The sequence below is a fragment of the Crotalus tigris genome, unplaced genomic scaffold (genome assembly GCF_016545835.1).
Source record: "Crotalus tigris isolate CLP2741 ecotype Arizona unplaced genomic scaffold, ASM1654583v1 scf7180000017754.2947050, whole genome shotgun sequence".
NCBI lineage: Eukaryota > Metazoa > Chordata > Lepidosauria > Squamata > Viperidae > Crotalus > Crotalus tigris.
In genome coordinates this window covers 976,612-1,002,443 of record NW_024096616.1, presented here as the reverse complement: position 1 = coordinate 1,002,443, position 25,832 = coordinate 976,612, and the positions used below count along the sequence as shown (strand labels likewise).

Sequence of the window (25,832 nt, the reverse complement as noted above, 5' to 3'; positions counted from 1 at the left end):
TATTTGTGTGTGAGAGAGAAATATGTGATATGTATTTCAAAACTTGTATTTATAGCATGTGGACATGCTACAGGTTGCCTATAAGGCAGTAATTGCAGGGGAGGAAAAAAAATGCCATTTTATGTCGCTTTCTTTTAAAGTTGGATAACAGATGCTTAGGCGTGCAGAAGAATCCAATGACTTTTTAATTTTCCTCTATGCGTTCATGTTGCACAATGGAAAAAGAGCAACCATGGATTTCCCTGCAAAGTTCTTTGGTGAAAAGAGAAGATAAGAGAAAATATTGTAAAGCAGGTTCTGTTTTCTTGCCGCTTGCATTGGTAACAATTATAATGTTACTACTAGATTGGAGCAACATAGCCAGTTGTGCACAGGAACAACAGTCACCCAAAAAGCAATCACAAAAGGAGTTTGGGAGAGGAAAAAATTACATATTGAGATTGAAAGAGTGCCAGGGGAATCATGCATGGATAATTAGAATCAGCCAGATATTCCAGTTTTTAGGGAAAAAAATGCTATACAGATTAGTAGAAGGAAAAATCCAGCCTGTTACAATGTTCAGGAATGTTATATTTCCACTGGCTTTCAAAGCAAATTAAGATTTCGATCACCTGAAAGTTATTTTAATTGGCCCTTTTTTATCACATAGTAAACTAGAAATGGCACAAATGCTTTATGAAATAAGAGCAACCTTTCCTTTGATTTGCCACGGCCAAGGTTCATTTTTGATTTTCTACTTTTACGCAGTTTGTAACGTGCTGTCTTCAAGGAAGTGTTCAAGTCCCATCATGCAGGGTACCTGTTCTTTATTCCCACATTTCTTGCATTTCATCTATGTTCTCTTAATATTATTGCTTTAGCTTTAGAGATGCCCAAGTTGAAACAGAATCTGTCAAACATCCTGGTAAATGTGAGTGATTCTATAGAGATGCGCTGCAAGGTGGATGGTGTACACATTCCAAACATCAATTGGTATAAAGATGAAAAGCTGGTTGAAGAAGTCTCAGGTATGGTTGGTTAGTTTTATGGGTTTAAGGCGGGAGTCTTCAAACTTGGCCCTTTTATGACTTGTGGACTTCAACTCTCAGAATTCCTCAGCCTGGCTGAGGAATTCTAGGAGTTGAAGTCCACAAGTCATAAAAGGGCCAAGTTTGAAGACCCCTGGTTTAAGGAATGGAATGTTCATGGCCAAAATAATTGCCCAGCTATGATTGGAAGTGCAGAAGCTTGAAAGTTTCTAATCATTCAAGATTGGATGGATGAGTGGGTGGGTGAGGGATGGACTGACAGACATCTGGTGCTACAGTGTGTCCTCATAATGGTTCACCTATACCTGTAGCTTTATACAACAATGTATAGAAAAAAATCTTTAATTAGTACGTAGAATCTGAACAAATAGAAGAAATTATAAATTATTGTGAAGAGTGTGTGTCTATGTCCAAGCAACAAATAGGCAACTCAGAATTTATTCCTTCAGTTTCCCTGAACCTTCCCTTTCCCACAAACACATTAATGTCCATGCTCAAAATATGGGCAGCTATCCAAGTAGATATTTGCATGCATAAAAGCAGCATTCACCAACCTGATGCTTTCAGGGTACATGATCTATGGACAAAACAGAAAATAAATTTGCACCAAGTTTGAGAAAGACCTCCTCTTTTGGATGCAAGATCCCAATTCCATTTATTCTTGCTTTGGCAGTTTTTTTTTCAGGTTGTTTTCCTCTGAACATTTGAGAATAGAGTCTCACATTATGAATGTAATGTATTACATGCATACTACTATAATTTTGAAAAAACATGCTACCTTCTATGTGAATTGTTTCCTGACTACATCCAAATGGATGGATCTTAATGTTTTATAGATATTACTTTAGTATGGGAATATATGTTTTTAAAACTGTACAAGTGCCAATAGTAAAGATAATATATTACTACTACTACTAATAATAATAAGGTTTTATTTCAGTTATTCATGCTGTGGTCACATTCCAAACAGACAATTTCAATGTTTCCCAAACTAGGGTAAAAGTGGCGTCTTTTTTAGGGACATACAAACCTATTATCCAATCACAACAGATTGGATATTCAAATTGACTTAAAAGATTTTATTTATATTAAGTAAAAAGAACTTTCTGATTAGCAGTTTTGGATAATGAAGAAAAAAGTTTTGGGAGCACTGGACTATTATAATGCACTCTCCATGGGGCTGCCCTTGAAGAATATCTGGAGCCTTAAAACTTCAACTCGTGCAAAATGTGGCATTGCATGTAGTTAGGTATGCTTCCGGCACTGTATACATTATACCTCTGCTCCAAAGATTCATTGGTTGCCAATCTGCTTAAGGTTCAGTTCACGGTGCTGGTTTTGGCCTTTGCAACCTTCGTGGCATGGAACCAAGTTATATCAGGGACCCTCTTTCCTAGATACATTTACCTATCTCATCAGATTAAGCAGGAGGGGCATCTGACAGGACAGGGGAGGCAAGCAGCTGCCCTGTGGAACATTATATCCTCACGTTCCCCACCCAAGTGAGATTGGCCTCTACTCTACTGATTTTTCAAAAATTAACTTCAATTTGGACTTAGGCAGTCCACGAAATGACTATGTTGCATGTAGGGCCTTGAAGATACCCTCCCGTGGTTTTACATATACTTTTTTCTTAATTGTTCAGTTTTTATTGTATGCCACCCAAAGTCACATTCATGAGATTGGCAGCTATATAAACTTGAGAAAGAAGAAAGAAAGAAAGAAAGAAAGAAAGAAAGAAAGAAAGAAAGAAAGAAGGAAGGAAGGAAGGAAGGAAGGAAGGAAGGAAGGAAGGAAGGAAGGAAGGAAGGAAAGAAAGAAAGATCCAACAATGGACAGTGGTGCTTAGAATCAGCTGCCTGGAATAATATATAAATTCAGGAATGAAGGTCAAAGGGACTGGTGTCAGTTTACATGCTATTATGCATAACTGAATACATTTCTCTTTCCCCGTGTTTCAGGGATTGACTTGGCAGATTCCAATCAGAGGCTCAGTATCCAAAGGGTGAGAGAAGAAGATGCTGGTCTTTATCTTTGTAGTGTCTGCAATGCCAAAGGTTGTGTGAATTCCTCCGCCAGTGTTTCTGTAGAAGGTACTATTACTAATTACAGTCCTCTGATTTTATAGAGAGATAGGCATATTTGGAAAGAAAGTAGCAGGAGAGCAAAGGTAAACAATTTGGAAGAAAGAAAGGCCTTTTGCTATGCTGATGCAGTAAAACAATTTTCATTCTCCATCATTTACATCCTAAAAAGTTGTTCCTAACTAGCCCAATCAAAAGAAAATATATAAAATTTCCAACAATTCCTTCTTGGCTCTCTCTGCATGTATCTTTGATTTGTAATTTACTTATTATAATCTTTCTCCTATTTCTTTTGGTCATATAGGCTCAGATGACAGGACCAATGTGGAAATTGTAATCTTAATCGGAACTGGGGTTATTGCCATCTTCTTCTGGATTCTCTTGATCCTCATCTTCTGTAATATTAAGAGAGTAAGACTTCTTTTCCATCCTCTGTCTAACAAGCTTGATTTGCTGTAGTAGCAAACAGAATCATAAACAGCTCCAACCTTCAAATCAGATGATTATTTTACTATACTTAATGGGAAATACATCTGAATGGCATCAGTTGAGGAAGATAATATAGGATAACAATTTCTGTAGTCCCATTCCAGTACTGTTATGTTTTTTCCCCTCTTCAGGCAAGAATTATCTGCTTTTTATCGGGAAAAAAATGGCTGGCAGCAATGACTAAATAATGTTGGCCTTGCTGTGGAAAAGAACCAAATAGAGCCCCCTAGTCTGTCATTTGCTCATGCAATGTAGCACACTAATAAGAAAAAAGTTTCGCACAATGAATCGGTTTCTAGCAGATGTTATACAGAGTGACTGGATGTCAGAACCATTTTTCTTTTTGCTAAGACAAACAGAGCCAGTGTCACGGATCAGGATTCCAAGAAAACTAAAAAATGACACACATCCTTTGCAAAATGACCACAATCTAGTAGCTTTCTCTGTGTTGCAGCCTGCTCATGCTGATATCAAGACGGGCTACCTTTCCATTATCATGAATCCAAATGAAGTCCCTTTGGAAGAACAGTGTGAATACCTGCCCTATGATTCCAACAAATGGGAATTTCCTCGGGAGAGACTTCGATTAGGTACACAGGTGCTTGCTGGTGAGAGCGGAATAGTTGTAAACACTTTCTAGCAATCATGGGGACTCTGATTGCTGATAATGGTATGTACCACAGGTTGAGTTGTACTGTAATAGCAACTCACAGGATCTACAGTTTTTGTTGCCCCAACCCAACATCCACTGTGTTTTGGATTGCAGTATGCATACAACATGGTAGATCTAGCAAAAAGTATATGGACAGTGGATACAGCAATTATTGAAGTGCCATCTTTTCCAGTCTAATCCAAAAAGTTGCCCTCGCTTTTCTGGTATTTTCTTTTCAAAAGCAAGACATGACATTCTGCTTCAGCTAGTGATTTCCTTCCTTTTGCTTTGTTGACATTGCCTCTCTCACTTCCTCTCCTTACCCTTACTTTGAAAAGGCAACACCACCTGTAAATGATGAAAATGCCATTATTTCTTCTTCCTTTTCATACCTTTATTTCTTTGTTGTCTTGATTTCCTGTTTTGTGTGGGTCTCACTGAAGTTATTGTGAATAGGTATATAAATTCCTCCAAATGCAATCAGGATTTTTTTTTTAAAGCCTGCTTTGCACCCTCTTTTTTCCTTTTTTTCAGGTAAAGTCCTAGGCCATGGGGCTTTTGGGAAAGTAATGGAAGCCTCTGCATTTGGAATTAACAAAAGCAATAGCTGTGAAACTGTGGCAGTTAAAATGCTGAAAGGTAGGCAAAATAAATAGATTATATAAATATGAGAATATTGGTGCAAAATAAATAGATTATATAAATATGAGAATATTGGTGCTCTATCTGGAAATAACCATCAAGCTACTAATTGTCTCTGGAAGACAATTTTCCCATGATTTTAACTATCATTCATCACTTCTTGAATGTTCAACTGTGCTTTGATAAAGAAAAGTCACAAATCTGATCTTACTGGACTAAAATAATCTTTGGCTATCTTTTTTGTGAACATTCCATTTTTTGGCATCTAACTATAATAATCTTTTCATATCTGTTAAATGTTCTCCCCAACAGAGCTCTCAGGTATTGCTCAAGAAGCAGTCACTTGTAGACAACTAATCAACTTATAAATACCTAATAAAATGCATTAATTGAAATAAGTAATACTGTGAATAATGTTTGGATAATAATTACTGGATGTTTCATTAAAAAAACACAAGAGTTCATCATTTCTACAAAGTAAAATAGTGTTCATGTCCCAGAACTCGGAGGAAAGCACACTGTACAATACTAGATTTCAGAGAGCAGAACACTTCAATTGAGAGCAATTCCTTAAACACATAGTCTGATTCTGAACAACAAGTGAGTGTAGCTTACCATCAGGCAAGTACTAAATTATTAGCCAACTTGAATGTCATAGTTTTAAACTTATATGCTTATCTTAGGAGTTCTAGTATTTCTCATCTCAAAATGGAGAGAAATGGTCAGTTACACCAGGGGTCTTCAACCTTGGCCTTTTTATGATTTGTGGACTTCAACTCCCAGAATTCCTCAGCTAGCATACCTGGCTGAGGAATTCTGGGAGTTGAAATCCACAAGTCATAAAAGGGCCAAGTTTGAAGACCCCTGAATTACGCCAACAGGGAGACATGATTTCTGAGGAGTGTCTAACAGTTCTGGGGCCACAGATCAAACATTGTGCTCTATTTGGACCTGTCTGCTCAGGAGCAGGAGAATTAGATAAATCCTTTTCTGTTTTTCAAAATTCTAAATGTGGCATAGTGTACATTGAAGGTTTGTGTGCCATAAAACTACCAGAAATAATTGTTGGCAGGTTAAAAGTAAAAAGAAGAAACATGAAGGAAAGATGTTTGGAGACAAGAGATTTTAATATTTTAATTAACAGAACAGAATATCTTACTTGTAGCTTAGCTGTTAATACAACTGATTAATGTCTTCAGCCCCAAGCACTATAATGGAATATTGATAGCAGTGGAGAATCTCATTTTATAAAAAGGCTTAAGGCACTTGAAAGTACTAACAGGTTTTTCTAATCAACTTAACATTTTAAATTGCAGCTTTTACATCTCTATTTATTTTAATTCTCTGTGGGGATTCTAAAACTAACCTCAATGTGAATTAGGGTAGGGAAAACCAAGGAAAATATTTCAAAGAGCTAAGCATTGAGTAATAGCTGTTACAACAGAATCAGGGCCTTTTAGTAATTGGTGTTTGGTCTTAAAGCTATTCTCTCCACTGTACAGAAATAGTTGCTGTTCCACTGAAATTAGAAATGTGTTATTGCTACTGTAGATAGAATCAGCAGAGGGCTACTTTTCTCCTTGCTGTGGTACTTCTAATTTTTCTGGGAGTTATGAGTGCTTCTTTGTGAAAGAATCATCTTGTCTGCCTGCGTTACCACTCTTATTATTACAAAATTTACTAATACTAATAACTAACCAATCACAGAGTTGAAAGAGGTCATGTAGTAGAGAATCAAGTCCAAAATCTGCACTAAAGTAACACTGCTAGTCTCTGTGGGAAAGAGCTAGGAGCTGAATATTATAAATTATATTAGAGATGACCATAAAATGCTGATGCATCTTCCATGATCGAAGATTGTGTCTGGGATAGTATGGATAGCGTTAGCATCATCTGAGCACTAACTCAGAACTTTTAGTCGTTGAGAATAAATAAGACATACTGCAATTCAGTATGTGTAGTATCAGCATCTGCTTCAGTAGAACACTACGGTCTTGCTCAAGTTCAAGTGTCATCTTTTGTGCAGCAGCTGTTGGAAAAAAACAGAGTACTGTTTACCAGCATTGCTAGTTTATGACTCAGGAAGAAGTTTTTATTCCATCTGCTTCAGAGTGTATCAGAAGATTTATTTGTTTGTTTGTTTGTTTATTATGTCCTAGGGTTTATAGTTAGAATTCCAAGCTGTAGGAGAATTTAGGCTCTACTTCAAGCTTCTGTTCTGTTAATGTTCCACCTCTATACAAAAAATAATAATAATCAGAAATTAAATCAAACTTTTACAGGTATTTATGTGTTAGCAGATATAATTTTTATATCTGGCATTATAGACATAATAAATGATTGTTTTGATTAGTTTTGCTTTGATTTGAAATTAGAGCTGAAATGGTGGCAAACTGTTACTGGGTCACAGAGATCTGAACTGAAATTTGATGTCTTTATAAATAGTATTGATGTGGAACTAGATTTTGAAGTAATCATTTCAATTTATTTATGCATCCATCCATTTGTAGCTGCCCCTGTAGGTATTGAGTTGTCATAATATATTTATCATGGCCTTTGGTTGAAGCAATATGCTTCAGAATTTTATTATCATATATATATAGAAAAGAACACAGCATTAAACCTCAATCACACAGAATAATATTGATCAATCTTTCCATTATATCAATATATTCAGTTCATAAGCACCAAGTGACCATATTTCATCAATCCAGGATTGTAAATCCAGGATGACACATGCCTTCTCTTATAAAAGAGTAACATTATATACTGTTTCATATAATAATAGATTCTAAAGTATCGGCTTATAATTCAGATTCACAACCTTAAACTGTACTGGTCTTGCCCAAACCACAATTAACAAACTTAAAGGCAAAAAAATCAAGATGGGACAACAGTGTGCATATCATATCATAAGTGTCCCTTTGGTCAACCATAATAAGGATAACAGGCAATCCTTTTAAATTCTTTGTGAAGTGCCCAATAAAAGCTTAAAAATTCATTTAAGAGCATAAAAAACATATTTAAAACATATATTTTGTCTCACCTTCACTTTTGTGGGTAAGGGTCCGTAGGACCTTTTTTTCCTCCTTATTTCTAAATATTAAAGTACTTAATTTAAAAGTAAGTAAATTTACAGTATATATTTTCTTTAAAATATTTTATAGCCCAGGGACAAACATGTTTTTACCCTGAGAATATCATGAACTTGCATGCTTAATTAATTTTTATGGAAATTTGTAAATGTTCCTATTTTTCCTACAAATTTGGAACAAAAATATGCACAACAGTCTCAGTGTAATAATGTTTTCATTCAGGTCAAAGGAACTGATCATTAGAGCAGTATTATGTAATGGGAGCATAAACACTTTTTCCTGTGAAGAGTCATTGATGTGTGAGAAAACTCCATTTAGGAGGATTAGCAAAGGTGGTGGCTAGATTCAGAATCAGAACCAGAAGGGGATGAACTAGCTCTGTAACTTTTACCAATCAAATTAATTGGGCCAAAAAGTTGCACTGCATGAGCACTTTGGCACTGAGATTATGTTAAATTTTGTATCTGAAAAAAAAAACAACTTGATGGTAGTCACTATAGGTTATCCATCTGTACTTAGGAAAAGTAATCAAAATAGATTTTAGGTCAATAATTTTATTAGTTGAGGTTAAAGATCTTGTCCTCTGCATGAAAAAGGCTTTGTTGTAGTGGCACAATATCCATATAAATGAATGGCCTTATTCAATAGGTTGCATGTAGTTGCAAAGACCTGCTTTAAAAACAGGATGCATGAAGAGAGGGATCTTTTGTTTACTATGAATTGTTCTCCCTGTATAATGTAGAAGTTTTTTATCCTTTCATCTGAAACTGAAATATAAATAGCTTTGCGTGATTGAAAGACTAATGCTGATTATGTATAACTGAAGCCAGACTTGTTTCAGAGGGAGCTACTGCAAGTGAGCACAAGGCTCTCATGTCAGAACTGAAGATCCTCATTCACATAGGAAACCATCTGAACGTGGTAAATCTCCTGGGTGCTTGCACCAAACCTAACGGTAAGTATGCTTCATCACTATTGAGTGCCAAATGGGAAAAATAAAAGCAATGCTACAAAATCCTTTTGTTGGATTAAGCAGAAGTTCTGATGTCAAATATTGTCTCCAAGGGGCTTTTTCAAGAAAGTCCAGTTGCCTCTTGAAAAAGCACTTTCTCAGTCACCTGGATGACTGAGAATCTCCATAGATGTCAAATATTGCACTTATGAAGATTTGCAGGGGAGTATCCTCTATTCCAGGAGTCCCCAACCCCTGGACCGCAATCCACGATTGGGATGCAGCCTGTTGGAAATCGGGCTGGGAGAAATGGCAAGCACACATGCGTGAAGGTCCACCCACACAAATGGACGCACGCGAGCGCCATCCACTCTTGAAAATGGAGCTTTGTGCGTGGGCACAAGCACCTTCTGCTCAAGTGCCATCCGCTCGCATGACTGGAACTTTGTGTGCGCGCGCAAGTGCCTACTGCTCGTCCGAGTGGAGCTTTGTATGCGAGCACAAGCATCTTCCTCTCACATGGAAAGCTCCATTCACATGAGTGGAGGCACGGGCAGGCCACTCACACAAATGGAGCTGTGCACACACATGTGCGGTTGGCACTTACATGCCCCCTCCCCGAATCAGGCCGGGCCGCCAAGCTGGAAAGGTTGGGGACCGCCACTCTATTCAAGAGTAAAACAATTGCTTTAGATATTAAGATCCTACCATGAGTTGCCATAAGATGGGTGGCTATGTAAACATTTTAAATAAATAAATCATTGAAACTGAAACTCTGCAGAGTTGCTGCTAACTATTATTGGTAATATTTAACTCAACCAACTGACCACCCCCTTGTAAGACAGTTACAGTTTATAACTTTTTCTGGGCTTCAGAGATGCTTTTTCTGAATGGCAACTGGACCTTCTTGCTTTTTTCCCTTTGAAAACGTTTTGTTTCTCATCCAAGAAGTTTCTTCAGTTCTGAAATTGAACTGAAGAAATGTCTTGGATGAGAAGCAAAAGTCCAGCACCGCGACCTGGATGATTGACATTTTCTGTGCAATTCCCTTCCTTCCTTTCTCCATTGGCTTTTCTTCTGCAGGTCCCCTCATGGTAATTGTTGAATTCTGCAAATATGGAAACCTCTCCAATTATTTGCGAACCAAACGGGAAGGATTCAGCCCTTACAGGGTATGTAAATTGATGTTTTTTTAGCACTGTTTGTAATCCCCATTTTTGGAGAAAGTGATGATCTGAAGAAAATTTAGCAATGAAATTGGAAGCATGCTGCATGTATAAATTGTTGTTTGATATTTGAATGGGAAATTGACTACATGAGTAGGACATACTTTGTGACTGTCCTGTTGGAAGAATAGTGATTGTGATAATAATGATGCTTCTCTATTGAGAAAACATAACATTCACTTCCAAATTGTAATTTTCATAATCTGGGAATCTGGCAAAGAGAAAATCAGCTGATGTGCCAAAGTAGGAAGGCTTGTGAAAGCAAGAAGAATACACATTTTTTTTTTCATTTACTGCTCCAATGTTTTAAATTGTCCTCTTCCTCAATCAGGTTCAAAAGCAGTATGTCTTTGAACTCACGAGCATGATGGGTGGTAGCATGGCCAATGATTTTTGTGTTTCTCCAATCGAATTGTAACCAATTCTACGTGGGACAAACATCAATTAAAAATCAGGATCCACGAACATTGGCTGGCAATCAAACACCATGATCCCAAATCCTTAATCTCTACCCACACCAACACCAAACAGCATCAGTTTGATTGGAGCAACACTAAAATCATCATAACTACACTACCACCTGCCACACTTGTGAGTTCATCAAAGCCTGGCACTCCACAAGCAATTCCATTAATAGACACATTGACTTATAACCAGCCTACGAACCCCTCAGAATCCAAATCAACCGCAAAGCCAGCCAGAGAGAATACCCACCCTCAACCAACCCATGCAAGCTCCCCCTTTCACGAGCAGTTCATCTCCCAATGACCCTCACCTGAGGTAAACTGTCCATCACAAGACCCATCACAAGACTCGTTGAGCAGGGAGTTGGACTAGAAGACTCCCAAGGTCCCTTCCAGCTCTATTCTGATTAGTAATAGTAGTAAAGTTGGAAGGGACCTTGGAGGTCATCTAGTCCAACCCCCTGCTCGGGCAGGAAACCCTACGCTATTTCGGACAAATGGCTGTCCAGTCTCTTCTTAAAAACTTCCAGTGTTGGAGCATTTACTGCTTCTGGAGGCAAGCTGTTCCACTGATTAATTGTTCTCACTGTCAGGGAGTTTCTCCTTAGTTCTAGGTTGCTTCTCTCCTTGATTAGTTTCCACCCATTGCTTCTTGTTCTGCCTTCAGGTGCTTTGGAAAATAGCTTAATTCCCTCTTCTTTATGGCAGCCCCTGAGATATTGGAATACTGCTATCATGTCCCCCCTTTTCCTTCTCTTCGTTAAACTAGACATACCCAATTCTCGCAACCGTTCCTTATATGTTTTAGCCTCCAGTCCCCTAATCATCTTTGTTGCTCTTCTCTGTACTCTTTCTAGAGTCTCAACATCTTTTTTACCTCGTGGTGACCAAAACTGGATGCAGTATTCCAAGTGTGGCCTTACCAAGGCATTGAAGAGTGGTATTAATACTTCACGTGATCTTGATTCTATCCCTCTGTTAATGCAGCCTAGCACTGTGTTGGCCTTTTTGGCAGCTGCATCACACTGCTGGCTCATATTTAAGTGATTGTCTACTAGGACTCCGAGGTCCCTCTCACATTTACTACTATTGAGCATGGTGCCACCTATGCTGTACTTGTGCATTTGGTTTTTCTTGCCTAAATGTAGAACCTTGCTTTTTTCACCATTGAATTTCATTTTGTTAGTTAGTGCCCAGTGTTCAAGTCTGTCCAGATCCTTCTGTATCTGAAGCCTGTCTTCTGGAGTGTTGGCTATTCCTGCCAGCTTGGTGTCATCTGCAAATTTGATGAGTTCCCCATCTATCCCTTCATCCAAATCGTTGATGAAGATGTTGAAGAGTACTGGGCCCAGAACAGAGCCCTGGGGCACCCCACTACACACTTCCCTCCATATAGATGCAGTTCCATTGAGGACCACTCGCTGAGTACGGCCGGTTGATTGATTCTGGTTGATCGATTGATGACTCATACCTGACCCATCACAGACCTTCACTTGACACATCCACAGCTGAAGCCCTTATAAACAGAAGAACATTGACATCCCCTAAACTCTGCTGAAGATATTACCTAGCCTGGTAATGAAACCTTCAGAAACCAATCCACAAGCTTGGAGAATGAATCTTCATCTTCATCCTGCACCCAAGCTACAAATATTCACCACTATTGCATATGGAGAAGAATTTGGGGATGGCCAGTCTAGAGAAAAGACTGGCATTTAAACGCACTATAAGATACAAATAGGGATTTCTTATTTTTACCACCCATCTTATAAGCTGTACGGCTCATCTGTATTGTGACTTGTATGTCTGCTATTCCCATGTTTACCTTTCTATCTGCTAAATAAAGTTTAATGTGTTTGGACTATTTGATCTAATATGAAAGAAATCTCCCTAGTGTCTGAATCACTGAGTAATTTGTCTCCTAATAGTAACTTTTGTCATCCGGTCATCCTCCCAGGAAAAATCCCCAAGGTTGCGCATCCAAGTTCGTTCCATTGTGGAAGCAGTTCAAGCAGACAAAAGAAGCCGGTCTTGCACCCGTGACAGTGCAATTCTTAACAGACTTCTAATGAACAAGAGTCAGACAGCATCATCAACACATTTCATACAAGAAGGTAAAAAATAGTGTCTGTTTTTCCTTCAGAGGACTATAATTAATTGTGCAGGGTTTCTTAAATGATGGTCTTAATGAATCTTGAAAGCTAATGGTAATTAATGTGGGTTACTATTTATCCTAACCTTAGCTATTAGAAAAAAATAGGGCAAGCAAGATACTGGGTGTTTTATATGCCTTTGCATAGGGAGCCTGAAGAACTGGACTATTCACCATCAGGGTAAATGGTTAGAGTAGTATGAATTCTTGGCAGTTTATAGGATATGGAGAAATAGTGAGTCATTATTTAAAGATTTTCTTCATAAAAATTAGGTCACAATAAAGTCAAGAAAGGCCCAGAATTTATGTGTTATGCAATTTATATAGTGTATGCCATCAAATAAAAATGACTGAGGATATGTCTGTAATAGGATTGAGGATTTCATGAAACTGACTGCATGTGCTTCGTCAGAGCTTTTGATAGTATCGCCTTAAAAGCCCTCTTTATTTTTTATTAAATATGTCTTCAAAATTCAGAGAGAAAAGATTTAGAATTCCAGTGGCAGCACACTCAGAAACAATATTTGAACAAAGTATTTGAAAGAGACAGGATTAGGGGGAAAAAACAGATTAATTCAGAATATTGAACACTAAATGAATTTAAGATTTATGTATTAAATTTAGTTTCAGAAATATCTTGTGGATAATCCTTTGCTTCTTTCCAAATTCTTAATTTGAGAAAAGTGTGTGTATGTGTGTGTGTGTGTGTGTGTCGGGAGAGGGGGGGGAGAGAGAGAGAGAGAGAGAGACTTTTATTTGGATCAGAGTATATGTATAATGTTGACAAACACCTCTGTGCTCATCCTGTTTTATAATTGATAATAGTTTTTATTAATGAATACTATTGTTACTAGTTGTAGAACTGAAGTACCTTTATTCAAATATATCTTTGAGAAATTTCCCCAATATGAATAGTAATTATAATCATTATGCTAACATATTCATTAAATAAGAAGCTGGATTGCAGTCATAAAAATATATTTGCTTTCATATTGTTTCAAACATAGGAATTCAACATTTTGCCCCTCCCAGTTCTTTCTTAGAGACCCAGATATTTTGTATGAGACAGTTCCCTTTTATCAAAACAGTATTTGTTACTTTATGAATATAAAAAACTTTCCAGAAATATTTTCCATTTTAACTAAGGACACATGGCAAAGATATATGATTCTATAAAAGATCAGTATCATGCCATGGCTTAATCATTTGCATCACCTGGGCAAAAAGAAACACAGAGTTTCCCTGCAGGTGAGCAATTTTGTTATCTGACTGCTCGTGTATTTCTTTCTTCAATCAGGAAACAGATGCAGAAAACCTCCCCAAAAGACATACTCAATTCAGTTTCAATTTGTTTGACAGAACTCATGTTTATTTGCTGTTAAATCTCTCATAATTAAACTGTTGAGTCCTGGCAGATAAAAGATCTACCTAAATTAATGGATAGATATCTAATAACTCCTCACCACTCTCTGCACCGCCTTCTTTGTGATGCTGTATGACAGGATGCTTTTGTTCTTTGGTTGTCAGCCACCTAGTTTGTTTTAACTAACAAATAATCAACAATAACTTTGTCCTGGACAATAGTCATGGATCCCAGTTATTCCACTATCTTTTTCTACTTAGCAAGATTTCTGTGAGACATCCCCCCCCCCCACTCCTCCAAATGCAGCATATATATCCTGTTGCCTGGGGAAAGCAACCTTTTCTTTTCCACTGCCAACCTACAGAATGTAACCTTCTTACTTGCACTTTTATACAGTGGATGATTTATGGCAAAGCCCTCTGACAATGGAAGATCTGATCTGCTACAGCTTTCAGGTTGCTCGTGGAATGGAGTTTCTAGCCTCTAGAAAGGTAAGTGATCTATCTGTCTGTCCGCCCGTCCATCCATCTCAATATGTTTCTTCTCTTGGTAATTATGATTGGGGAGAAATATCAATAATCCACAGAATGATGCAGGATGAAATCCGATATAGAGAAGCTATGGAAAAAGATAGGGAAAGCAGAGAATTCCACTGTCTGTAGAAGAAAATCTGTTTTTCTTATGGGGTGAGAGCAGGAATGGAGCAAAGTAGGATGCAAATTTTGACAAAAGGCCTGACTATGGGTTGAACCATCTGTTCAACCAATACTAAGTTATAGATTGAGAAGGAGTTATCCAATAAAGGAGAGAGACTGTTTTCTCACCAACTGTACAGATCACATGTAGGGCCTGATAGCAATAGCAATAGCATTTAGACTTATATACTGTACCACATTGCTTTACAGACTGAGCAGTTTGCCATATCAGCATATTGCCCCTAACAATCTTCTCATTTTACTGACCTTAGGAGGATGGTATCAACCTTGAGCCAGTCAGGATCCACAAAATGAAGTGAGAGAACCTAACCAGTAAATTGCAGTCAACATTGCTCCCCCTTCTGAACTAACTTTCAGTTGGGAAATGCATTTTTAGACATGACTACTCGCCAGACAGCTTGACCAATGAAACCCATCCATGTGAGGTTTCAGGACATTTTTCTGTGTGTCTGTTGGTTCACATGGTGGAGCATTGATGCCTAAAGCAGGAGCAGCCAACACTGCTCTCCCATAGAAATAGTCAGTTGGGCACTTTTTATCACTTGTCCAGCTGTTTTCTAGAATGTATAAGTAGCAGTGGGAAATGCAACATCCTTGAAATGCACAGCTGGCTGGCTGGCTGCTACACCCTTGAACAGGAGTACTTCATGCTGCAGTTGTATTGTAGGTCCCACCTGTGCCACTTTGTTTCAGTTGCTCGGTCAGGCAGAGACAGCGTAAAGCTATTAAGAGCAAGGTTTACTTATGTTTGATTATGCAGTTCTGGAAGCACCTGCCATTCTACCCTGAGATGCAAGATACTGGACCAGATTGCCTTTGATCTGATCCAGAACAGCATTTCTTACTTTTTTTCTTACAATCATATCTATGGTTTTGCAAATAAACGAGAGAGAACATAAGATGTTCAGTACTTCCTGGAAATGATTAATTCTTCTTTTTACTAGTATATTTCATTGAGAGTAGAGGCCTGAAAGAGATTTAAACGTTTTTCTTTTTTCAGTTTTCCTTTTGTATTAAAATTTAATTTATTTGGGATTTCTCCCTGCTCCCTTCTCCATTTTCCTGTAGTGTATCCATAGAGACTTAGCAGCTCGGAACATCTTGTTGTCAGAGAACAATGTGGTGAAGATTTGTGACTTTGGTCTGGCTCGGGATATCTACAAAGACCCTGACTATGTCAGGAAGGGCAGTGTGAGTTCTGGGTTGTACTTGGGATAAAAAGGAACTGGTTTCATAAGTTAGTTGCTAGTCAGTATTTTTCAGTGTTATTGTATAAAAATCAATATAGCTGTGTTAAACACGAGAGGGGGAAAATCCAAAATTTATAGTGGAATGAGTACTATTGTGTAGATAGTTAATTAGACCAGTGAAGATATTGCCTCTATGGATGTTGGATTTATTTTATTTACCATACCTTTGGGCATCCCAATGCAGAGGAAATGTTTGTCCCAAGAATGATACCTAAAGGAATGAGGCAGACAAATGTTTTATCTAGTGCAGGGGTCTTCAAACGTGACCCTTTTATGACTTGTGGACTTCAACTCCCAGAATTCCTCAGCCAGGCATGCTGGCTAAGGAATTCTGGGAGTTGAAATCCACAAGTCATAAAAGGGCCAAGTTTGAAGACCCCTGATCTAGTGTAACTTCTTGATATAAACTAAGTATTTGATTCAGTGTACAAGATGGAAAATATATGCCTGCTTGGAAGAAGCCCTCATGGGTATTTCTCAGTTGCCGTACCATAATTCCTGCCCATTGTCAATTCACATCAGTTTGGGGCTGATGTGAATTGGAAGTCAACATCAACTGGAAGCCACTTGCTTCCCACCACTAATATACTCCATAGCCTTTAGCAGGGCTTGAATGCAATCTGGGAGTCAAGCATTTGTCAATAAAGACCTCTTGATACAACTTTTTTTAAAAAAAAAAACTTACAAAGTAGAAAATATGACTTTTTTTCTTGCAAACCCATAGTTTACAAAACTGCTTGGAGGGAACAAGTAAATAACATTTAAACATCATCTTGAAATACTTCTGGGTTTTTTTGTTTTTGTTTTTGTTTTATAATCGGTACTGTTTGAATTTAAATGTGAGCCAAATTTGCCTTATTCTGGAACTCACAGCAAATGAGCTATAGTATCTAGGCAGATCAGATTATACCAGATTGCAACTTCCTGTTATTTGAAAATGAAAATTTCTTATTTATCATATTTTCTGCCCATCTTCAAACACTATTATAGAATCTCTGGAGACTTTCCTGTGTTTTTTTAAAAAAAATACATTGTTTTTCTTGCACTGTAACATATAATGTACCTTGCTATCACTGTCCTATAGGCCCGTCTTCCACTCAAGTGGATGGCTCCAGAAAGCATCTTTGACAAAGTTTACACTACTCAGAGTGACGTCTGGTCCTTTGGAGTCCTCTTGTGGGAGATCTTCTCTTTAGGTAAGTATTAAATATTTGGACTCTTCATGGTATTAGCTATGGTTTTTATAAGCATACAGTTCTAAACCTAGACTGCAAGACTCCCCATATTTGGGGGGGGGTTCCACCACCTGTATTTCCTACAGTTAAGTGATCAATTGCAAAAATCATCTGCCAGTTTACTTGCTTCATAATTGCAAATATGACTGGATGCTGCATATGTCAATGATCTGCTATCTCAAAAATAATAAGCCAGGTTTTAATAATGGTCCAGCTATAATTAAAATGGCAACCTGATTTTAACTGATCTCAACAATCTAAACAGAGTCAGTGTTTGGATGAGAGACCAGCAAGAGGTACCCAGCACTATAAGCTAGATTTTGAAATTAAAAAACATTGTGGAAGACAGGGACAAGCCTTTTTTATCTTCTTGCCAAGGAAATTACATGGATATTCCATAAAGTCATTAGGAGTCAAACTTAGTTTGAAGTGCACTTTACTTTTAATTCTGAGAATGTTTGTAACGTTTCCACATCATGCCAATTTTAGAAATTAAGGTTTGAAAATGTCTTGAGTAGTTATTGAACAACCGCAAACAAATCTTGTGATTCTGACCCTTTTGATAGAGGATGTTTCAGCTTGTTTAATGGCTTCTGAGTAGCTGCAAAATGATCATTGTGAAATAAGTTCCATTACAGAACTAATTTTAAAAATGCCTGTATTTTACTGTACTGCATTGTATCAAAAGAGTAGATAGGTACAGCTGCAAGAATCCATCTATTGTTATTTTTTCTTCCTCTTTCTCTTTATACCACGGCATCTTCATCAGGAGCCTCCCCTTACCCTGGAGTACAAATCAATGAGGAATTTTGCCAAAGACTAAAAGATGGCACCAGGATGAGAGCTCCAGAATATGCTACTGCAGAAATGTGAGTCAAAGTACTTCAATATATAGCCAACAATGAAGATACTAAATCAACAATTTATAGATCTGCAGGAGGTTTCAGAGCTTCTTGTATGGGAGACTGAGGTGAATTATAGTCTAACTCAGTGGTTCTCAACCTTTGGGTCGGGACCACATTTGGGGTCGAACGACCATTTCATGGGGGTCACCAAACCATGCTGTCCACCATTTTGTTCCCTTTTCCCTAGCTGTCCTACTCCCTCTTATTGGTGGCCACACCCACTTGGGGGTCACCACAACATGGGGAACTGTATTATGGGGTCACGGCATTAGAAAGGTTGAGAACCACTGGTCTAACTGCTTACATCTCTTTTGTAGCAACACAACTGGCCTCAAGTACAGCATCCAGCTTAAAGTTGGGTTTTTCCTTTACAGAGCTTTTCCATCTCATCTGTACCTCATTAATCCTATGCAAAAATTGATTCTTTGCAGTTACAGAATAATGCTGAATTGTTGGTATGGAGATCCCAAAGAAAGGCCAACGTTCTCTGATTTGGTTGAGATCCTGGGAGATCTTCTTCAAGAGAATGTTCAGCAGGTCAGTTTCCAATTATTATCGGAACACAAAGGCAAGCTGAAGTAGTCAGCAATATCTGGAAAGAGTTTATTATTATGGTTTTGTCGCACAGTCAGCCAGATGTTCAAAATGGATTTGGCATTTTTCTCCATCTAGTCCAGTGTTTCTCAACCTTGACAATTTTAAGGCATGTGGACTTCAACTCCCAGAATTCCACAGCCAGCATTGCTGGCTGTGGAATTCTGGGAGTTGAAGTCCACATGCCTTAAAATTGTCAAGGTTGAGAAACACTGATCTATTAAGTCCTTCTCAGGGACCTAGGGTGATCCTATGTTGATATTTAATGGTATCAAAGGTGTCATTGCAAGATGTAAGTCGTTCCAAGTAATTCTGCCTTTTGCAATTGACTCGTGGTATTTTATCAATGCTGATGGTATTCAAGTGGTGCTCCAGTTGTTTTGGGATTGCACCCGAGACACCTATTACTGTTGGCACTACCTTTGTTTTCTTTTGCCACAATCATTCTGTTTCTATTTGCAGGTCTTTATATTTTGTTAATTTTCTCCAGTTCTTTTTCTTCCATTCTGTAGTTCCAAGTACTGCCCCATCCACTATCAAGACTTTTTTTTAATCTTTCTTATCAACAATTAAGTCTGGGATATTATATCGCAGGTGCCTATCTGCTTGAATTCTAAAGTCTCAGAGCTCTTCAGCATCTTCATTTTCTATTATTTTTCCTATTTTTTGGTCTTGTCTGTTCTTGCTTGCAGACAGATGTTGTTATTACTAAGTAAACATACATACCTAGTGTGATCTGGCATTTATGCTGGTTATTAGTTTGTGAGAATGACACACATTTTATTTTTATTTTATTTATTTATTTATTTATCATATTTAGAGACCTCCCATGTTCAAGCGACTCTATGTCTTTACATAATAGGTGGCATATCTGTCAATGCAATGTTATAGTGCTCAATTAAATGTCATTGGACAGACACGTAATACATATATTTTAAAATGATTTGTGCAAAGTAGGCAAGCACAAAGTGAAAAATTAACTTGTGGAAGTACTAGGTTGATTCCTTCCATGCTAAAAAAGTCAGAAAACAATTAGACCTTGTATTAATAAATTGTGTGTAAGAATATCATGACCAGAAATGCACTAACTGTATCTTGGCTACGCTCAATATTTAGTTTTGGATTATAGTAGTTTATTATATACTGCAAAACATGCAATTGGAAGCAGACAGAGGATAAGAATTGCATTAGGCTGCATTTGGCATCAGAAATGTTGAATAATGCTACAGTAATGCTATTTTGAAGCCTCTGAAACTTTCTAGTTTTCAGTTTTTATAAACCCATCCAAGTTATTAGTATTATTTTTGATATTGTTAAAGTATTCTAGATTCCGATCCATGGATGACAAGATTTCTGAATAAGTTCAATTGTATAATTTATAATTTTATTATTTTAATCTATTTACATTCTGGCTGAGCTACTTACAGGGATACTGCGATTTGGAATGATTTTAAAAGACTGCCTACTATTTGTACGGGTTTTTTTCCCACTCCCCTATTCATGTACTCACATTATTTATTTGCATTGGATCGTGTATATGTTTTTTAGTGATAACCCCCTGGACTTACAAGTCACAGATTTTGTGACCCTGTTTTTGATATTCTTCCCATGTTCCCATCCCACCCCAGATGCTATATGTCATCAAACTGGGTGACTTATTTATATCACAAAAGAATTTACATGCTTTCTCTCTCCATTGTGATTTTACCAGTCTTCCCAACTGATAAGATGATATTTTATATAAATTTTATTAAAAGTTTTAAAGCGAAAATAAAAGCTAACAAAAAGTAACATAATAAAGAATAAAGAAAACAAAGAAGAAAAGAAAGACAAACACGCAGAAAGAAAAGGTAAAATGAAATAGAAAGAAGCTTCTGATTTTCTTGCAGCAAATACAAGTATGATTACAAAATTATCTCTTACTCTATGGTTACAAAAAAAACCTCTCACTTTTTTCTATTATCTAAACTTTTTTCTAATCATCAAAATTACAAGTCATAAGTACATATTTTCTGTTTCATACAATAATCTATAAGGGGCTTCCAATCAGTCATAAATGTATATGTTGTCTTTTCTTTAATCAATGAGGTTGATTTAGCCATCTCTGCAAATTCCATCATCTTCACCAATCGTTCTTTTGTTGTTGGTATACTGAGGCTTTCCACTTTTGAGCATATAATAATCTCACTGAAGTTGTCATATATAAAAGCCTAGTTCTGTGTCTTTTTTTCTAGCTGTCTTCTATGAGTCCCAAAAGAAAAGCCACTGGTTTTAATTGTATATTAGTCTTTAAAATCTTCTGAATTAGTGTATGCATTTGTATCATTTGGGGGGGGGCTTTTTTATATATTCAATCGACATAATAAAATTTCCTTGCATGTTGCTCACATTTCCAAGATAAATTTGAGTATCTTTGCACATTCTAAAAAAATTATCAAACTTATCAATGATGCCCCATTTTATACAAATTCTCATTAAAACTAAAACACACTATGAATTTCAATCCTTTCAACCACATATTTCACATTGGTCCATTTGAATATTATAATAAAAAAATGTATTTATAAATTTTATCATACATCCTTTCACATGTTCTTCTGTCTTTCATCAAAAGTTTGTACATTTTAGCAATAACATACTCTTCATTAGTACCTAATTTCTGTTTCAAACTCCAGTTTCTATTGTTCAAAACCATAAAATCTTTTATTCACTTTAAACCTTTTTGATATCTGTACGTAGGAAAACTATTGACAAATACGTTTTTTCATTATAAACTCTTCTCTTGATTTTATTTTACATTCCCCTTGAGAAAATTCTAAAATACCAGTATTACAATGAGTTAAACATTTATGTTTTTTATAGTTTCTTGATTACAAAATGCTTTTCGTATTGAGAGTTACAAAGATATTTTGGAGCACAACCTAAATTTGTATTTATTCCGTTTTCTCAAAATGGCATATGTAACGTAATAATTCTTAAAATCTACATTATCCTTAGCTTTGTCATTTCATAGTTATCCATTCCACCCGAAACTCAGCTCCTAACTTCAATAGCTACTATTTCTCAGCAGCACAATTTGAATCTATAATTTTAAATCTGGTAGACCCAATCCTCCTATTTCCTTTCCATCTTGAAATGCCTTATTTGGGGAGGGGGTTTCCCTACTGCCATACAATTTTAGATACGTACTTCTGCCATTGTTTAAATGAAACATCAGTTGTCAAAACAGATATTGTCTGAAATAAAAATAACAGGTTAAATCAACTTAAGGCAGGTTAAATCTGTGTTGTGCTGTCCATGAAATGTAAATCAATTTCACTTGTTTTGTAAAATTCTCTCCAAAATTCATATTTTTTAAAAAAATTAAGTAAATAAAAAGCCCAGTTCAAATTATCCTAAGCCTTCTCTGCATCTAAAAAGATCAGTGCAGCATGTTTTTGGTATCTTGTTCCAAATATTCCAAAATATCCAGTACAGTTCTTACTTTATCCTTTAACTGTCTTTTAAGTAAAAAAACCACATTGGTCCTCATGAATAAATTCTTGCAAAATTATTTTCAATCTGCCAACTAAAATCATTACCAACAAATTTTAGTTGTTCCATCAGCAGTTAATAAAATGTTAGGATGGAATGCCTTAGTTTCAAATGTTACAAAGCTTAAAACTAGAAATTGATATACATTATATGTTCTAGTCTTGCTTTTTTAGGTATTTTATATTATGGCCCCTCCTAGAAATGAAATTCCAAGGAATTGATAACAAATTATGCAAATAGTTAAATTTTAAAAGCTAATGTGTTTTATCATTTTTCTGAGATAAATTATTGTTTAACTTACTTTCCTCAGAAAATTCTTCTGTCTGTTATATTTCACAGAAGCATAAGCAACTCTTTCCTTCTTTAGAAGTTCTTCAACTACGTCTTATTAAAGATACAAAGAGGACACCGAAATTGTATTTATATCCATTATTGTGCTTTCTGTTTGTAAAATCTTCTATCCTCATTGCTCATAAACATTTATCTGGATTCTATTAGGAGGGGAAAGATTATATCCCATTAAATGACTCTCAGAGTTCCGAAGATGATGGCTTCTCCCAGGTGGCTTCCTCCATCCACCAGAATTCTGATGAAGAAGAATTTGACATGAAAATACACTGTCACAATATAGCAGCAAGGTAAGTAAATTGGTACTGGTTTTTGAAAAACATGACAGGAAATCAGAAGTAGCCAAAAGTCAGCCAACATTTGAACAAAGATTTTAGAAAGATCATGTGTCTCTCTCATACCATTAAAACTTTCCTCACTACTACCAATCACATCTAAAACATTTCCAAGGAGACTTTTTAATTTTTTTTATTTAAAATGCACCCACCCCACAATTACTTGGGTTATGTATATGCAGAGGTCTGCTTTCGTAACAAGTCAACAGTTATCATGTCCTACTTCCTGTGGGACAGTGACTATTTTCCCTGTATTAGTAAAGACGGCTACCTCAAGCAGAAAGAAGGAAATTGCCAACTGAAAGTACAAAGTGACAAGAATCATGACCCAGAAAAAGAAATTCACTATTTCCAATCAAAGGATTATATGTTCCCAATGCCAAGAGATTAATTTTCTGTGCTGTTTGTTAGAAGATTAACAAGAGACAGCTGAGGTGCTGAAAAGATGTATGAAAGTGTCCTAATATAAGGAAGGGATCATGACAAGTAAAATAATCCTTTGCATGCCAAAAGTATGACATAAAATCCTTGGCATCTCTACTCAATATTAGATGGCAATTGACTGAAATATCTTTTATCTATACAATTACGTATAGATAATTCAGTATTAGATGGACAAATAGTACGAGTTGGCATACTAATTCATATATTCCTATATTTTAAAATGAAAGCAGCCTTGGAGGCTACAATCAAAATGGAAGAGTAGCTAGGGGAGGAGAGAGGTTTTAAAACTTCTCTGCCATTCATTTTTCTGCTCAAAATGTTTTGCTCTTCTCCTGGTAAGCTGGGAAGTTTAAACATTGATTCTTCCATGCTGATCTTCCTTTCTTGATCCTAAGCACATTAAGATTGTATACTTCATAAAAAGGGGGTTGCTGCAAACATAATTATGTGAACTACAGGTACATCTTGTAACCTGGAGAAAGGATTCTTTCAGCCCAAGCTGATAATTTGCTGAAGAGTTAGTATCTGTAATTAACCATTTGATTCAAAGAAAGAATATAAAATGAAGGCTACCATAGCTGAACTCTAAATCTTTTTCTGATTTTCCTCTCCTAGATATTATAATTGTGTGTCTTTCCCTGGCTGTTTGACTGGTGGGAATCAAATAAGATGTCCATCCAGATTAAAGACTTTTGAAGAATTTCCTATGACACAAACTATGTACAAAGCACATCCGGTAAGTAGATAGTTTTAAAGGCAAGAAAAGGAAATGCAAGAGCCATTTAATTTGTACTTATTTTTCTGCAAAAGTAAAGATGTCTTCAAATTGAGTGACTCCTTTTGACTACATAGAAATATTCAACAATATAAAACAATACCGTTGATGGCTTTAGGCTCAGCTACTTATGGAACCATCTCTTCTCAAACTGTTTCTACCCATCCCATCTGGTCCAATAGAAGAGGCATGCTCCAGGTGCCATCAACAATGGAATGTCAGTTGGTAGCGCTTAAGAGGATGTCCTTTTCTGCCATGGTCCTGCCTGTGATACCTCATTACACCTGAGATTATGTTACTCCACCACCACTACCACACTGGACCACAAGGTCTTAAAAACTGAATTGTGATAGATCCCCATTTCCTGGATTTGTTGACAATTATTTTATGAAGCTCAGTTGCTATATGTTTTAATTTTACATTATGAATTTTATTTATCTATTTTATGCAGTCACATACGTGAAATGGGCAGCTATACAAATCAAATCAATGGCCTTGATGTTTCAACTTCCCAATTTACTCCTGGGATATCCCATCCTAATACAACCAAGATCAGACTCTGCTTAGCTTTCTCTAAATCAGTCAAGATCAGTTAGATCCTGCCATCTGCTGTGACAGATATTTGTACAGCAGTCTAAAGATTTATTCAAATGATATATGCGCATGTTTCATTTTCTGCCATAAGGCAATATTCAAATAAATTGCAACTAGCTTGTCTGGATAGTCAAGACGCTTTCTAAATAAAGAAGAGATGCATTAACCAGGCCCATTATATTCAACTAGACACAATTGCACTTTTGGGATTTAAAAAAAGTTAACTTTTGGTCAGAAAGCGTGGAATATATGATTTCAGTGCTGATGAAGTAATAACTTCAGGACCCACATCTTCCAGTATGCCTTTCTGGTGTGTGAGGAGCATAGTAATGTTATCCCAGTAGACTCTTCCCTCAGTAGACAGCACAATTGAAAATGGAGATGGAAACATATATAACTCTTCTCCATTTGTTCTTTTGCTTGTGTTCTGTATTTATTGTTTTTACAAATAATTCAAGAAGCAAACATATTCAACATACCCTCCTCTTCCTATTTTCCCCACTACAACAACCCTGTGAAGTGGGTTGGGCTGCATCCAAGTACCCAGCCAATTTTCATGGTTAAAGTGGGAGTTGAAATCATGGTCTTTCTAGCCTGTTGCCTTAACCTCTAGACCAGAAGTAGGGAATGATGGCCCTTTTATGACTTGTGGACTTTACCCACTCCAGTTCTAGACCAAACTGATTTGATAGCTATTTGGTTGGGAGACTAATCTACATGCAGATGATGATGCACAAGAGTCCATCTTCACCATTTCCATTCTACACATGCTCCTCTGGCACCACAAAATTATCTAAGTGCATTGGGAGTGGTGGAAATTGCAAAATGTTTGGATGTGTCTTGTCTATCAGTGACAATGCATATGCAGGCATATGTCTATATATGAATGTGGGGTGTGTGTGTGTGTGTGTGTGTGTGTGTGTGTGTGTGTGTGTGTGTGTGTACACATGTGCAT

The 25,832-nt window shown here is 36.8% G+C and overlaps 1 protein-coding gene and 1 long non-coding RNA gene across 4 annotated transcripts in view; one reads left to right on the top strand and one right to left on the bottom strand.

Moving 5' to 3' along the window:
* FLT4 (fms related receptor tyrosine kinase 4) overlaps positions 1-25,832 on the top strand; it is a 113,524-nt gene that overhangs the window by 82,872 nt on the left and 4,820 nt on the right. For 2 of the 3 annotated variants that reach the window (XM_039340850.1, XM_039340849.1), the window contains exons 14-28: positions 861-1,007; positions 2,990-3,121; positions 3,417-3,523; positions 4,056-4,209; positions 4,788-4,892; positions 8,832-8,945; positions 10,026-10,114; positions 12,590-12,746; positions 14,544-14,638; positions 15,932-16,054; positions 17,198-17,309; positions 18,118-18,217; positions 18,685-18,790; positions 22,880-23,019; positions 24,124-24,244. In XM_039340850.1, the coding sequence (XP_039196784.1) occupies positions 861-1,007; positions 2,990-3,121; positions 3,417-3,523; positions 4,056-4,209; positions 4,788-4,892; positions 8,832-8,945; positions 10,026-10,114; positions 12,590-12,746; positions 14,544-14,638; positions 15,932-16,054; positions 17,198-17,309; positions 18,118-18,217; positions 18,685-18,790; positions 22,880-23,019; positions 24,124-24,244 (1,802 nt within the window). The remainder of the gene's footprint in view (positions 1-860; positions 1,008-2,989; positions 3,122-3,416; positions 3,524-4,055; positions 4,210-4,787; positions 4,893-8,831; positions 8,946-10,025; positions 10,115-12,589; positions 12,747-14,543; positions 14,639-15,931; positions 16,055-17,197; positions 17,310-18,117; positions 18,218-18,684; positions 18,791-22,879; positions 23,020-24,123; positions 24,245-25,832) is intronic. The other variant, XM_039340851.1, reaches the window with a different exon arrangement.
* LOC120306863 overlaps positions 5,747-25,832 on the bottom strand; it is a 42,193-nt gene continuing 22,107 nt past the window's right edge. Inside the window, exon 3 of the long non-coding RNA XR_005556405.1 lies at positions 5,747-6,924. This is a non-coding gene — a long non-coding RNA (uncharacterized LOC120306863). The remainder of the gene's footprint in view (positions 6,925-25,832) is intronic.